This window comes from Thalassophryne amazonica, chromosome 6 (genome assembly GCF_902500255.1).
Source record: "Thalassophryne amazonica chromosome 6, fThaAma1.1, whole genome shotgun sequence".
Classification (NCBI taxonomy): Eukaryota; Metazoa; Chordata; class Actinopteri; order Batrachoidiformes; family Batrachoididae; genus Thalassophryne; species Thalassophryne amazonica.
The window spans coordinates 3,018,713-3,035,656 of NC_047108.1; the positions used below are offsets into that span (position 1 = coordinate 3,018,713).

Sequence of the window (16,944 nt, forward strand, 5' to 3'; positions counted from 1 at the left end):
TGCTGTATGGATCTGACACCTGGACCACCTACTTCCGCCATCTGAAGACCCTCAGGTGGTTCCACCAAGGCTGCCTGAGGAATGTCCTCAACATCAGGTACAAAGACTACCATACCAACATCAACATTCTGGCTGAGGCCAAACTCCATAGCATCGAGTGCATCATCATCAATAATTTTAACCTTTATTTAAGCAGGTTAGTCCCATTGAGCTCAAGATCTCTTTTACAAGGGACACCTGGACAATTATAAAGCTTCCAATTCACCTAACCTTTGGTGTGTGGGTCACATAGTTAGGATGGATGACAGCTGAATTCCCATGCAAACTTCTATTCCCAGCTGGGTGAAGATAAACAGTCCATAGGAGGGCAGAACAAATGCTACAAGGACCTCATGAAGCACAACCTCAAGAGCTGCTCCATCAACTGGAAAAGCTGGGAAGAACATGCAAGGGACTGAGCCATCTGGTGAGCAATGATCCACACGGGGGTAGAAGTCCTCAAAAAATGCATATGAACAACACAGAGGAGAAGGAAGAAGGAGAGAGAGCGCAAGATCCTGACCGGCAGAAGCTTCCCGCAGCAACTATATTTCAGAAACTGTGCGCATCAAGACCAGGCTTGACTCGGTCACCTGCTGTTCCAAAGTGTTCACCATGCCTTTCCCAGGAATCGATTGAAGAGATGATGATGATGGACTGGTAAAAGGCACTCTGTGCAAAAGTGTTGGTGCGCTGTTTTGCATCATGTGTAATGTTGTGTTGCACTGCAAACAAAATTCATCAAATGACAGTTTTACACTGCAAAACATACCAAGACAATGGCTGAAAATGTGGACAACATTCATTCATACATCAACTCATTTTTGTCACTTATCTGGGTCTGGGTCACAGTGGCAGTAGACCGAGCAGCCCAAACCACACCTGGCCAAGTCCAACTCTTCCTGGCGAATCCCGAGGCATTCCCAAGCCACCTGGGAAATACAATGCCCTCCAGGCATGTCCTGGGTTTTTACCAGGGCCTCCTCCTGGTTGAACATGCCTGGAAGACCTCCCAAGGGAGACAACCAGTGGGCGTTCTCACCAGATGGCCAAACTACCTCAGATATCTCTTTATGATGCAAAGAAGCAGTGGCTCTACTCCAAGTCCTTCCTGGACATTCAAGCATCTCACCATGCCCTGAGTGTAAGTCCAGATACTAGAGGGAAGAATCTCATTTCTGCCACTTGTATCCATGACCTTGTTCTTTCAGTCACAACCCAAAGCTCAAGACCACAGATGAGAATAGTAGCATAATCAACTGGTAAATCAAGTCTCACTTTCTGGCTCAGCTCTTTCTTCACCACGATGGTCCAGTGGAGCATCCGCCTGACTTCAAATGTAGCACTAACCCATCTATCGATCTCGTGGTCCATCTTATCAGCTCACAAATCCCAGAGATACTTAATTTTCTCCACTTGGGGCAATAACTTTCCACTGACACACCATGCACAATCCGCCATTTTCTGACCGAAGATAATGGCCTTAGATACGGAGGTACTGATCCTCATCCCAATCAATTCATATTCTGCCTCAAAGTTACACAGTGTGCATTGGAGGTCACTGCTTGATGAAGCCACATCATCCTAAAAAAAAAAAAGAGATGTAATTCTGAGGTCACCAAATTCAATACCCTCCAGTCTCTGATTGCACTTTTAAATCTTGTCCATGAAAATCACATAAGGGACTACTGACAAGGGGCAGCCCTCGAGGAATCAACACCGACCACAAACACGTCTGACAAAATATAGAGTATGTGGACACAGAATTCATGAACCATATAAAAAAAAAATCTGTTGACTTAATTTAACTTCACTGAATAACTACAGTAAAGTGGAATGTGAAGGAATATACTTTTTTTGAAGCAGTATCAAAGCTAGGGCATAATGGGAACTGATTGGCATTCTGTCTTTAAAATCATGTCAGTTAGGACTAGCAAACCCATAAATATAAAAATGATTCAGGGTCTTGGGGTTAGTAATATTATCTAACAAACATGGAGGTTGTGATGACAGTTTGGGACTGGGTAAAAAAAAAAAAAAGTGAAAATGTGCAAAACAAAATACTAATACAAAAACACATCAAGCAGTATAACTTAACATGTTAAATGTCTGTGTACACACCAACACTTAGAACAATTTATGTATGTGTTTAAACAAAATTATATAAGCAGTATTAATCAATATTGTGATGTGTATCAGACATCCAATGATACATATCAGGTTTTGTGAAATAGCAAAGAGCCCTTGTCCACAAGGATGATTTTTCTTTACACACCCAACAAGGGCATGTGAACTTCACTAAACAGATAGCGTACCCCCCAACCCCCATGAAAAACCAAACATAAAAAAAGTCAGCATAGTGTAGATTACACAGAGTGGCTCAAGACTTCAGGAAGTCAAATGTCAATTACACTCCAAATAAGGCGAAATGACACCCCAAATCATGTGAAATTACACACCCAAATCATGTGAAATTACACACCCAAATCATGTGAAATTACACTCCAATTATGCAAAATCTATACCCTAAATCATGCAAAATTACACACCCAAATCATGTGAAATTACACACCTAAATCATGTGAAATTACACTCCAAATTATGCAAAATTATACCCCAAATCATGCAAATTACACCCCAAATCATGTGAAATTACACCCCCAAATCATGTGAAATTACACACCCAAATCATGTGAAATTACACTCCAAATTATACAAAATTATACCCTAAATCATGCAAAATTACACACCCAAATCATGTGAAATTACACCCCCAAATCATGTGAAATTACACCCCCAAAGCACGCAAGATTACACAACCAAATCATGCGAGATTACACAACCAAATCAAGCAAAATTATACCCCTAAATCATGCGAAATTACACACCCAAATCATGTGAAATTACACACCCAAATCATGTGAAATTACACTCCAAATTATGCAAAATTATACCCTAAATCATGCAAAATTACACACCCAAATCATGTGAAATTACACCCCCAAATCATGTGAAATTACACCCCCAAATCATGTGAAATTACACCCCCAAATCATGTGAAATTACACCCCCAAATCATGTGAAATTACACTCCAAATTATGCAAAATTATACCCTAAATCATGCAAATTACACCCCCAAATCATGTGAAATTACACCCCCAAATCATGTGAAATTACACCCCCAAAGCACGCAAGATTACACAACCAAATCATGCGAGATTACACAACCAAATCAAGCAAAATTATACCCTAAATCATGCGAAATTACACACCCAAATCATGTGAAATTACACTCCAAATTATGCAAAATTATACCCTAAATCATGCAAAATTACACACCCAAATCATGCAAAATTACACACCCAAATCATGTGAAATTACACCCCCAAATCATGTGAAATTACACACCCAAATCATGTGAAATTACACCCCCAAAGCACACAAGATTACACAACCAAATCATGTGAAATTACACCCCCAAATCATGTGAAATTACACACCCAAATCATGTGAAATTACACCCCCAAAGCACGCAAGATTACACAACCAAATCATGCGAGATTACACAACCAAATCAAGCAAAATTATACCCCTAAATCATGTGAAATTACAAATCCAAATCATGTGAAATTACACAACCAAATCGTGCAAAAAAAAAAATAACATCTCAAATCAGAAAAAGTTGGGTCAGTTTGATTTTGTTTTTTTATTTTTAACATCAAAACACACACATGGCACTATATGTACCTTGTTGGGGTTGTGGTCAGAGTGGCAAACCACAGTGTACATCCTGTTTGGTTGCGCAGTGTGTATGGCACAAATGGCTGCCTCCTCTTAGACACCTGGGTATATGCTGAAAATAAGAAACATTACAATGAAAACAACCACCAAAAAAACAACTATAAAACAAGTCAAAGTCAGTACAACAGAAGATCATATTGTCTGCACAATGTTATTCTGCTGCCAGGGACTGGAGTCGATCCAAACACTCTGGTCCTGGCCCTGGTCCCACCGAATAATGAACGATGAATAATGAGCCATGCAGCATGTTTTTTTTGGTACGAGTGGCATTATTAAACAAACGTGGGAGAATAGAGGCTCTTAGAGGCAGAATATTCAGCTAACAAGGCTCATCTCTGAGTGTGGCATTAATTTCGAGAAGTTCAAAATTTAGCAAAAACAGCATGGGGCAGTTTGTGTACATGGTACTACGAGGACAAATGAGGACATTAGAGGCATGCAGTGGTGGGCACACCTAACCAAAAAGTTACCTTCAATAGCCACTAATCCGCTAACTGAAAAGTTAACTTTCATAATGCTAAACCAATAAACGGCTAAAAAAAAATTGGCAGAAGTTACAGCTAACTGCTAACTTTTAGTACTGACTCGGTACACTGTCGGGTACTGATAAGCCAGGTCCAAGTTTAAGCACTGTCGGCGCTTCTGAATAAAACAAAAGCGATCAAAAACCCCAAATGTACAACCAGCCAGAGCTTCTGTCTTTATGCACACTGCCTGCTACTGACCCTCAAAAAAAGTGTCATTTACTTTCCACATGCTACAGCAAATACAGTTGGCAGGACACATGAAACGAAAGCACTTTTCACTCATGGTTTCACACTTATAAACAACTAATTCTGAACAATTTATTAACATTAACGGTAACTGTCATTTTTACAAAGTGAAAACATTGTATGTCTTTTAAAGTAATGCGCTAATTCTGAAGGTTTGAGCTTTAACAGACATACATGCTGAAAGGCATTATGGGAAAAATAAATATCCTTCACTGGTTGTTTGGTTTATTGATTTGTAAAAATCAACACAGAAGTTACTGTAAAGCCCCTTTCACACTGGCGTATTCGTAGAGCTGCGCATTGCGGCATTGTGTTTCATTTAAATATGCCCGAAATGCGCGTGTACTCAGGCTTTTTCCGTAATCGTAGATTTCCTTGCAGCTGCGTGTGTTCACTTTTTAATGTGTGCACACAGTCGTGTGGAGCCCTTGCTGCTATATAAAACCAGTTCACTCCTGCCGGCTGTGCAGAACACATCACTGCACTTGTAAAACAGTGGACTGTATCATTTTACAGTTTCATTACTGCCACGTATGTAGCCAAAGCTGCTATTTTCTGCCTCTGTGAAAGTGTGCTCTGTTCTCTCCTGCGCTGTGTGGTGCACCTAAGAAACAGGGGCATTTAACATTATTGTTGTGGTTTTGCCCCTGTTCTGCTGGTTTCTGTCCGTCTTTGTGTTGCAGGTGAGCTGAGGTGGAAACCGCCGGGTGAAGTGGCGGGGCATTGGTGTGTGCTACGTCTAGGGCTCTGCTCCCAGCTGTCATGTTGCATGTGGCCCCGCCCCATCTGTCAAGACAGAGCATGGAATTGACAGAACGACATCTCACAGCTGATCTGGATATTCACTGAGTGGGTTTATCGCAGCTGATCGGATCTTCAACTGAGTGGGTGCTCGCAGCTGATCTGGATCTTCACTGAGTGGGTGCTCACAGCTGATCTGGATCTTCACTGAGTGGGTGCTCACAGCTGATCTGGATCTTCACTGAGTGGGTGCTCACAGCTGATCTGGATCTTCACTGAGTGGGTTCTCGCAGCTGATCTGGATATTCACTGAGTGGGTGCTCACAGCTGATCTGGATCTTCACTGAGTGGGTTCTCGCAGCTGATCTGGATCTTCACTGAGTGGGTGGGTGCTCACAGCTGATCTGGATCTTCACTGAGTGGGTGCTCACAGCTGATCTGGATCTTCACTGAGTGGGTGCTCACAGCTGATGTTAATCGTGTCTCATCACCATCCCAGATTTAACCCCAAACCTGTCATGTGTTTGGGGCCAGAATCTTTTGCTACTATTGCTACACTGCTTCCTACCGCTTACATCTGCTGCAGTCCACCTGAAGAACCTCCATGTTCCTCTTGGTTGGAACCAGGTTGCCACGGGTTCCCAGCTGTGCCATGCCATCACACCCAGCCAGTAACCTGACCTTATGTTTAGTAGTAGTGCACTTTGTTTGGCGTAACTCAGCCACATGGGGTGTGCAGCCAGTACATTCTGAGTGCTGGTCCCAAGCCCAGATAAATGAGGAGGGTTGAGTCAGGAAGGGCATCCGGCGTAAAACAAGGCAACCCAGCTATGCAGACTAAGAATCGAATTTCCATACCGGATCGGTCGCGGCCCAGGTTAACAACGTCCGCCACCGGTGCTGATGCCCAACAGGGTGCTGGTGGAAATTGGGCTACTGCTGGGCAAAGACGGCGAAGAAGAGGAGGAGAACATTTCCACAAACGGCGGGAGAAGAAGAAAACTACAAGGGTGGAAATGAGAGTGGGGACTTTGAATGTTGGTAGTATGACTGGTAAAGGGAGAGAGCTGGCTGATATGATGGAGAAGAGAAAGGTAGACAAATTGTGTGTGCAAAAGAGACCAAGTGGAAGGGAAGTAAGAGCAGGAGCATTGGCAGTGGGTACAAGTTATTGTACCATGGTGAGGACAGGAAGAGAAATGGTGTTGGGGTCATTTTAAAGGAAGAGTATGTTAAAAGTGTGTTGGAGGTTAAGCGAGTGTCTGACAGGGTGATGAGTGTGACGTTGGAAATTGAAAGGGTGATGATGAATATCATCAGTGCATATGCCCCACAGGCAGGTTGTGAGATGAAGGAGAAAGATGATTTCTGGAGTGTGTTAGATGAGGTGGTGGAGAGTGTGCCCAAGCATGAAAGAGTGGTGATAGGAGCGGACTTCAATGGGCATGTGCGTGAAGGGAACAGAGGTGATGAGGAAATATATGGGTAGATATGGTATCAAGGATAGGAATGGGGAAGGACAGATGGTAGTTGATTTCGCAAAAAGGATGGAAATGGCTGTGGTGAATACCTACTTTACGAAACGGGAGGAGCACAGGGTAACAAGAGTGGAGGAAGGTGCACACAGGTGGACTACATTCTTTATAGGAGATGCAAGCTAAAAGAAATCAGAAACTGTAAGGTGGTGGCAGGAGAGAGTGTCGTTAGACAGCATAGGATGGTTGTTTGTAGGCTGACTTTAGAGGTAAAGAAGAAGAAGAGAGTGAGCTCAACAAAGGATCAGATGGTGGAAGCTGAAGGAGGAAGACTGTTGTGTGAAATTTAGTGAGCAGGTGAGAGAAGCACTGGTTGGAGGGGAAGCAATTTTGGACAACTGGAGAAGTACTGCAGATGTGGTGAGATGCACATGGTAATGTGCTGAGAAGTGAGGAGTGTGTGCTGAGAAGGTGGAGGGAATATTTTGAAGAGCTGATGAATGAGGAAAATGAGCGAAAGAAAAGGATGGATGATGTGGTGAGAGTAAATAAAGAAGTACAAGAGATTAGTAAAAAAGAAGTGAGGGCTGCTATGAAGAGGATGAAGAGTGAAAAGGCAGTTGGTCCAGATGACATTCCAGTGGAGGCATGGAAATGTCTAGGAGAGATGGCAGTAGAGTTTCTATCCAGGTTGTTTAATAAAATCTTGGAAAGTGAGAGGATGCCTGAGGAGTGGAGACAAAGTGTGCTGGTTCCTATTTTCAAGAACAAGGGTGATGTGCAGAGCTGCAGTAACTACAGAGGCATAAAGCTAATCACCCACAGCATGAAGTTATGGGAAAGAGTAGTAGAAGCTAGGCTTAGAAAACAGGTGAAGATCTGTGAGCAGCAATATGGTTTCATGCCGACAAAGATGCAATGTTTGCTCTGAGGATACCGTTGGAGAATTACAGAGAAGGCCAGAAAGAGTTACATTGTGTGTTTGTGGACTTAGAAAAAGCTTATGATAGGGTGCCAAAAGAAGAGCTGTGGTATTGTATGAGGAAGTCTGGAGTGGCAGAGAAGTATGTTAGGGTAGTGCAGGACATGTACAAGAATAGTGCGACAGCGGTGAGATGCACAGTCAGAATGACAGACTCATTCAGGGTGGAGGTGGGATTACACCAAGGATCAGCTCTGAGCCCTTTCTTGTTTGCAGTGGTGATGGACAGGTTGGAGGTGGCAGAGCTGAAGATGTTGAGATTCTCTTTGGGAGTGACGAGAATGGACAAGATTAGGAATGAACATATCAGAGGGACAGCTCAGGTGGGACGGTTTGGAGACAAAGTCAGAGAGGCAAGATTAAGATGGTTTGGACATGTGCAGAGGAGGGACCCACGGTATATAGGGAAAAGGATGCTGAGGATGGAGCCACCAGGCAGGAGGAGAAGAGGGAGGCCAAAGAGGAGGTTTATGGATGTGCTGAGAGAAGACATGCAGGTGGTTGGTGTGACAGAGGAAGATACAGAGGACAGGGTGAGATGGAAACGATTGATCTACTGTGGCGACTCCTAACAGGAACAGCCGAAAGACAAAGAAGAAGAAGTTCTTTGTTTGACGTCCCATTTTGGAGCTAATGTTTTCTAATCTGTTTTCCTGATGTGGGCCTCCGAGCTCATTAACTTTTCCTGCTGAGTTTTTCCGGACTGAAGTCTCCACGCTCTTGTCATAACTCCTCTGCTGTGGGCTCCCATGTCCACAAAAGTATCTGTTTTTTTTTCCACTGTCACTTCCAGGCGCAGTATGTAACCCACTGTGTTTTTTTCCTCTCGAGATATTCCAGGCTCAGTGTGTTACATGTCATGTTTTTTTTCCTGCCATGATTTGCCAGGCTCAGAAGTAACCTGTCAAGTTGAGCTTCCATTTTCTGAAAGCAGCTGATCAGCTGTTTATTTTTTCTTGTCACCAGCCTCCCAGTTTATTCAGCTGTATTTATTCCCCCAGTGAGGTTTCTAGTGCAGTCATAACCCTCTGTCTATTTCTTTATGAGCATCTAGGTTTGTAATTTCAAATTTATCATTCGTGTTTTTTTCAATGGTCACGTCTCCTTGCTGCTTGTTTTAACCCTGGTTCTTTCTGCTGACCGCCTGGTGTGTCTTCACCTGCAGCGCTTCGTGCTAATTAGTTAACTGGTCAAAGTCCGTTCTGTTCGGCGCTGCTTAGTGATCAGCTCTTACTCAGTTCTTGATAGCCCAGCTATAATTCAGTTCCCAGAGTTCGCGCGTCCACGCTGTTCTGTAACTACGTGCACAGTATCTAGTTTCTCAGCTGGCTTAACTGTTAAGTTATTCTGCGTCGTCTGTGATCAGATCCACTAACAGTCTGGAGAGGGTCCACATGCAGCCGCTTAATTCCTGAGTGATGGAGCTGTGGCTTTCTGGGTGCCATCACCCAGAGAACTCTGCTGTTTAGCTGCACTCCTGCACTCGATCCAGCCCCACGAGCTCCGCAGGCTCGCTTCACCTGGTCCCTGTCCTGCCAGTCCCTGGTTCCGGTCCTGTTGCCCTGTATAGTCGAGGTCCTCCTGGTGTTGTTTTTCCACTGTGCAGTCCCTTGTTTGTTCAATAAACTCTTGTTTATACCTCTTATGTCTGCATTACTGCTCCTGCATTTGGGTCTAACTCGCAACCCGGTCCACGACCGTAACAATTATTATTATTATTATTTTATTTTTTTGTCTTGGTGGATCATTTTCATTGTGTACAGATGCTGCTGAGTCTGGCTGTGGTAAAGGCTGCCGTGAATGAAACGCTGTGACTCTAAACTTTTAAAGCTCCGGTTGCTCCGATCAGGTCAACTGATTTGATCAGACCTGATCGATAAGGGTGTCCGATGAGCGCACAGACATGCAGCGACGGCGCTTTTATTTTGAAGTGTCACAGCGCTTATTCAGGTTTGATCAGACACAGAGAGAGAGAGAGAGAGAGAGAGAGAGAGAGAGAGAGAGAGAGAGAGAGAGAGTGAGGAAGAGAGAGAGAGTGAGGGAGAGACAGACAGAGAGAGTGTGAGGGAGAGAGCAACAGAGAGAGAGAGAGCGAGAGAGAGAGAGAGAGAGAGGATGAGATAGAGAGAGAGGAGAGAGAGAGAGAGAGGAGAGAGAGAGAGAGCGCGACCAACCGACCGACCTGCTGTTTCTATATTTCTGAGTTGAGGTTCGATTCCCTGTTCTGAGCACACACATACGTCCATCAGTCAGATCAGTTGTTCTGATAACACAGAGGCGCTGCGGCTGCATGATCCTGTTCTCAGCTGATTCATTCTGGATGCACCCGCTCAGTTTGTGGTTGTGTACAGGAGCGCCGTGTTGCACAGACTTGCATGCAGTAACGCTGTGCTGCGCAGACCTGCTTAACACTGAGTATTTCATGTGTCCAGCGCGCTACGCCGAAGAAAATTAAACATGTTTAATTTCTTCCGTCCTACGCACGTAGCCCTCAACATACTGCTGCGTAGGGAGAAAAAACTCGATGTAGAGCTGCTCAACTCGGCGTAGATGGTACGGCACAAAAAGCAGCTCTACGAATATGCCAGTGTGAAAGGGGCTTAAAATGTGTGTTGTTTTTTTACAAATAAATGTGTATTTGTAAATATGTATTTTCTTTTAATTAGCAAAAAAAAAAAAAAAAAAAAAAAAGGCTGTCAGAAGCCCATTATCTGAGTACCTGGCAGCTATTTTGGACAGGCTATTTTGGCCCCGCACTTTTGTGCACTTCGTCGTGACAATCCCACCCTCTTTGTGCACTGGACGCTGTATATAAAATAATCACAGAGGACCGTTTCGTCTGCAGCTTTTCTTTTCTGTCTCTCTCCTGCACTGCATGAGGCGAAGAACGTATTTGGGACAGCCTAAAGGATTGTATGAACTTATGTTCATATTGTAATGGCTTGGCAAAACAGTTGCATGTTCATTCCTTCTTATAAGCAGCTGTAAAAGCATGTTTATGATAGATTTAACATCTCGTTATAATCGACCTAATGAGCTGCGCTGTGTGCGCTGACGCAATCAATCACACTCACTCGCAGTGTTTTTTAATTGTCTGCGCAATGTTCATATACATGGCTCATTATTTGAATAATAATTATTTGGAGTGCAGTCGGGGTATATATATATATATATATATATACTCAACAAAAATATAAACGCAACACTTTTGGTTTTGCTCCCATTTTGTATGAGATGAACTCAAAGATCTAAAACTTTTTCCACATACACAATATCACCGTTTCCCTCAAATATTGTTCACAAACCAGTCTAAATCTGTGATAGTGAGCACTTCTCCTTTGCTGAGATAATCCATCCCACCTCACAGGTGTGCCATATCAAGATGCTGATTAGACACCATGATTAGTGCACAGGTGTGCCTTAGACTGCCCACAGTAAAAGGCTACTCTGAAAGGTGCAGTTTTGTTTTATTGGGGGGGGGATACCAGTCAGTATCTGGTGTGACCACCATTTGCCTCATGCAGTGCAACACATCTCCTTCGCATCATCTGTGAAGAGAACACCTCTCCAACGTGCCAAATGCCAGTGAATGTGAGCATTTGCCCACTCAAGTCGGTTACGACGACGAACTGGAGTCAGGTCGAGACCCCGATAAGGACGACGAGCATGCAGATGAGCTTCCCTGAGACGGTTTCTGACAATTTGTGCAGAAATTCTTTGGTTATGCAAACCGATTGTTTCAGCAGCTGTCCGAGTGGCTGGTCTCAGATGATCTTGGAGGTGAACATGCTGGATGTGGAGGTCCTGGGCTGGTGTGGTTAAACGTGGTCTGCGGTTGTGAGGCTGGTTGGATGTACTGCCAAATTCTCTGAAACACCTTTGGAGACGGCTTATGGTAGAGAAATGAACATTCAATACACGAGCAACAGCTCTGGTTGACATTCCTGCTGTCAGCATGCCAATTGCACGCTCCCTCAAATCTTGCGACATCTGTGGCATTGTGCTGTGTGATAAAACTGCACCTTTCAGAGTGGCCTTTTATTGTGGGCAGTCTAAGGCACACCTGTGCACTAATCATGGTGTCTAATCAGCATCTTGATATGGCACACCTGTGAGGTGGGATGGATTATCTCAGCAAAGGAGAAGTGCTCACTATCACAGATTTAGACTGGTTTGTGAACAATATTTGAGGGAAACGGTGATATTGTGTATGTGGAAAAAGTTTTAGATCTTTGAGTTCATCTCATACAAAATGGGAGCAAAACCAAAAGTGTTGCATTTATATTTTTGTTGAGTGTATATATATATATATATTTATTTTTTTTTTTGATTCAGCTTGGCTCATGCTCATTCATACTAAGTGTGATGAGGCCCTAAGGAAAGACATTCTGAGTAGGTAACTGACACAGCGTGCTGCAGCTGGCAAAAGCCTTATATATGTGAATAGTTGTTGGTTCATGTGCATTTTTTTTTACATTTGCGATAACCCTGCAACTGCTTTAACAATCATGACGATGTTGTTGATTGCCTGCAAGACACAACTTGTGGTTATTTGCATTACAGTGATCCCAAATAAACGTTGGCTTTTTATTGCATGTGTGAGAGGGACGTCCTGGCTGCACTTCACTCTTATGAAGCAGTTCTCCTCAAATACAAAACTTAATGGCCAATGTAATTCTCCTTATCGCATACAGGCAAAATCAACTCAGAATGAACAACATCCATTTTTTTTTCTTCCAACATCCATTTTTTTCTTTTTTCTTTTTCAGTAAGCCAAATTTCTGGTCCCATTTTTTACAGTGCCTGACACCTATGTTTTATTTCTACATGTCTATGAGAAAGCTTGAAGGAGACACGACGTAGGTTTGTCAATCTCAATGTGACCGCTGTGCCGTGGACACAGAACTTATCAACTGTGGTTGGAAAAAAAAAAAATCAAGAAACACAAATGAGATGATGGCAAGCAGATGTTTAATGACCATCATGCTGGACTTCATACACAAAAGCGTATGAAGCACAGAGCAGGTGCGTGGCAGTTCTCCTGAAGTGAACGGAAGAAATAAAGCATAATAATAATTAAGGAACACAAATGTGATTATGGAAATCGGCTGTTGAATGACCTTCACATAGAACTTGTGGAATGTTGGAATTTCAAAACATACGAAGCCGAAGCAGTGCTTCAGAAGACGTAAAATCAGTGGAATTGGGTTGTGTTGCCAGGTATGTCTATTATTTGCCACTTAGCTTGTCCAGTCTGGTTTACACTTACTTGATGTATTTTTAATACATCAAGTAAGTGTTACAGTTACAGCTCAGTAAGTACAGCTGACTGTACATCTTAGTCAAATAATAACAGTTTACTGGTTCGGGTGTGACTATAAAGTTGTATGTAAAAGTTTGGGCACCCCTGATAATTTGCATGATTTTCCTTTATAAATCATTGGTTGTTTGGATCTGAAATTTCAGTTAAATATATCATATAGCAGATGAACACACTGATATTTGAGAAGTGAAATGAAGCTTCTAGTATTTACAAAAAGTGTGCAATAATTACTTATTAGTAAGTCCCTTCAGCTGCTCCTTTGTTTGCACTCGGGGTCGCCACAGCAAATCCAAGGTGGATCTGCATGTTGAATTGGCACAGGTTTTATGCTGGATGCCCTTCCTGACGCAACTCCACATTACATGGAGAAATGTGACAGGGGTGGGATTTGAACCGGGAACCGTCTGCACTGAAACCAAGCGCATTAACAACTTGGCCACCACCCCTGCAATAATTACTTGTTATTTAAACAAAATTGGGCAGGTGTATAAATTTGGGCACCTTGTCATTTTATTGTTTTGAATACATTTAGCACTAATTATTGGAACACAAAATTGGTTTGGTAAGCTCATTAACCCTTGACCTCCTTACACAGGTGAATCCAATCATGAAAAAGGGTATTTAAGGTGGTCATTTGCAAATGTTAACCCCTCTTTGCATCTCTTCGAATGAGTGGCAACATGGAAGCCTCTAAACAACTCTCAAATGACCTGAAAACAAAGACTGTTCAACATCATGGATTAGGGGGAGGATACAAAAAGCTATCTCAGAGATTTCAGCTGTCAGTTTCCACTGTGAGGAACACAGCAAGGAAATGGAAGACCACAGGCACAGTACTAGTTAAGGCCCAAAGTGGCAGGCCAAGAAAAATCTCAGATAAGCCGAAGTGAAGGATGGTGAGAACAGTCAACCCACAGACCTGCTCCAAAGACCTACAACATGATCTTGCTGCAGATAGTATCTCTGTGCATTGTTCAACTATACAGCACACTTTGCATAAAGAGATGCTGTAATGCAGAGGAAGCCTTTTCTGTGTACACGCCACAAACAGAGTCGCTTGAGGTATGCTAAAGCACATTTGGACAAGCCAGCTTCATTGTGGAATAAGGTGCTGTGGACTGATGAAACTAAAATTGAGTTATTTGGACATAACAAGGGGCAGTATGCATGGCTGAAAAAGAATAGCATTTCAAGAAAAACACTTGCTACCTACAGTAAAGTAGTAGAGAAGCTTGAATCTTTGACTGGACTGGGACAACTGAGAGCCTACATGAAATACCTACAGTAAAATTTGGAGGTGGCTCCATCATGCTGTGTGGCTATGTGGCCAGTGCAGGTACTGGGAATCTTGTTATAAAGTTGAAGGTCACATGGATTCCAGTCAATATCAGCAGATTCTTGAGAACAATGTTCATGAATCAGTGACAAAGTTGAAGCTGCGCCGGGGCTGGATCTTTCAACAAGACAACAACCCTAAACACTGCTCAAAATCTACTAAGGCATTCATGCAGAGGAACAAGTACAAAGTTCTGGAATGGCCATCTCAGTCCCCAGACCTGAATATTATTGAAAATCTGTGGTGTGATTTTAAGCGGGCTGTCCATGCTCGGAAACCATCAAACCTGAGATGTTTTTTTTTTTGTAATTTTTTTATTTTTAACTTTTCAAATATACGAAAACAGAGGGGGAAAAAACAAAACAATAAAAAACAATGGGAAGAGTGCTGTTAGATTTGGTCAGTATTCATTGATAAAAATATTGTTCAAGTAAAGTCCGATCTTGTATATTTCACATATTCTGTCCACTTTGTCCATGTTTCGTAAAAAGAGTCTCTTTGGTTCCGAATGATGGAGGATAGTTTTTTCATCTCGTAGATATCGTCGACTATTTTTATCCATTCTTCCACCGAGGGAGGGTCTGCCTTCAACCATTTTCTTGTGATGGCTTTTTTACTTGCTATTAATAGGATTGCCAATAATTTTGTTTCGTCCCTTCTCCAATTCTGAACATTTACATCTCCCAAATATAAGCATTCAAATGTAAACGACACTTCAGAGCCAAAAACATCATTTACATGATTGCAAATCTGTGACCAGTATGATTTGAGAATACTGCAATCCCAAAAAACGTGATAGTGGTTGGCCCCAGAGGAGCCACAGAGCCTCCAACATGAATCCCCACTCCCTCTGTCTTTTTTGAACAGGTGTGGTAAAGAACCTCGTAATACTCTTCCATCCAAACTCTCGCCATGTATTAGATCCTGTGGTCTTCCACTGAAGATGACAAATATTTTCCCAACTTTCAATTGAAATATTCAGATTGCCCTCAATTTCCCATTTTTCTTAATGTACTCTGTGTTACCTTCTTTACTTAACTGAATTGCTTTATACAAATTAGATATTATATTGTTCATAGAAATTGATTTTGTTAGCGTTAAAAAGGTGTGTATAAATCCTAATTCACTGTTTTCCCATAAGACTTTGATGTTTTGATCGAAATGATGTCGGATTTGTAAATATCTATAGAAGTCATCTTGACGAAGACCATCTTTTTCCTTCAGTTTTTCATAAATATCTATAGAAGTCATCTTGACGAAGACCATCTTTTTCCTTCAGTTTTTCAAAGCTCATGAACACCCCCTTGTGGATGAAAGAGTAGTACGAAGTTAGATCCTTTGAGATCCAAGTTTTAAACCTGTTATCTTGAGTATTTGGCAAAAAGTCTGAATCATACGCTATCCATCTTAATATCCCAGAGATTTTCTCCAGTTTACAAATTTTTAGTACCCCATCCCAACATTTCAGCATAGATTCGTACATAAAATCCTTCATGGTGTTAAATTTGTTTCTTAATTTTTTATCTGACAATATTGCCATAATTGGTATTTTTTCTGTTTCTACCCTTTCAACTTCCTTCCAGCTGGCTGAGTAGGTTGGGGAACCTAAACATACCAGAGGTCTAAGTTGGGCCGCATAGTAATATTCTTGAAGGCAAGTAGCCCAAGTCCACCTTTCTCTTTCATCAACTGTTTATTTTATGTATTGTCCCTTCTGCCTCTTGTTTTCTTAATCTGTAAGATAAAAGCTTGACTGCTCTCCCGCCTGCGTCGTAATATCGTTGTTTTGTAAAAAGGAGCTTTTTTGAATCTCCTGTGTGTTTATAGCACCTGTCTCATTTTTCACTTCTTTTATTTTTAATTTGACAAAATTATTTAGTGGAGTGTTCTTTCACAAGTTCTTTAAGTTTGGTTTCTAATTATTGTATTTTTGAATTTTACGCTTCTTTAGAGTAGCAGAGATTGCTATTATCTTTCCTCGAATTACGGCTTTCAAAGACCTCATCAGTGTCACTGTATTCAAGATAAGACTGAATTTCCATTTTCAGGGTGTTTTGAATGTCGGTATCTTTCAAGATATTGGAATTTAACTTCCATAGGGTGGATCTAATCCTGTTGCTAATATTGACTGTTAAAAACACTGGTTCATGATCTGATATGGCACAAGTTCCAATCTCACAAGTCAATACTCTATGCATATCATTCTTGAACATTAAAAAAAAAAATCTATTCGTGAAAAACATTGTGAGCTGAGGAATAATGAGTATAGTCGCGCACTCTATGGTTATTTTCCCTCCAAACGTCAATTATTCCCACTTCTTTCATAAAATTATTAACCTTTCTATAAATATTTTTAGCATCTGGTCTGCCATTTGAGCTGTCAGTTTTTGGTTGTAATCGAATGTTGAAATCACCTCTGCATATTGGAATACCTTGACATTTAGTTGTAAGTGTTTCAAGTACATGTTTATAT

General features: G+C 41.9%; 1 protein-coding gene across 1 annotated transcript in view; it reads right to left on the reverse strand.

The window, feature by feature from the left end:
- vps13d (vacuolar protein sorting 13 homolog D) overlaps window positions 1-16,944 on the reverse strand; it is a 535,261-nt gene that overhangs the window by 203,332 nt on the left and 314,985 nt on the right. Inside the window, 1 exon segment of the mRNA XM_034171656.1 lies at window positions 3,788-3,893. Within this exon segment, the coding sequence (XP_034027547.1) occupies window positions 3,788-3,893 (106 nt within the window).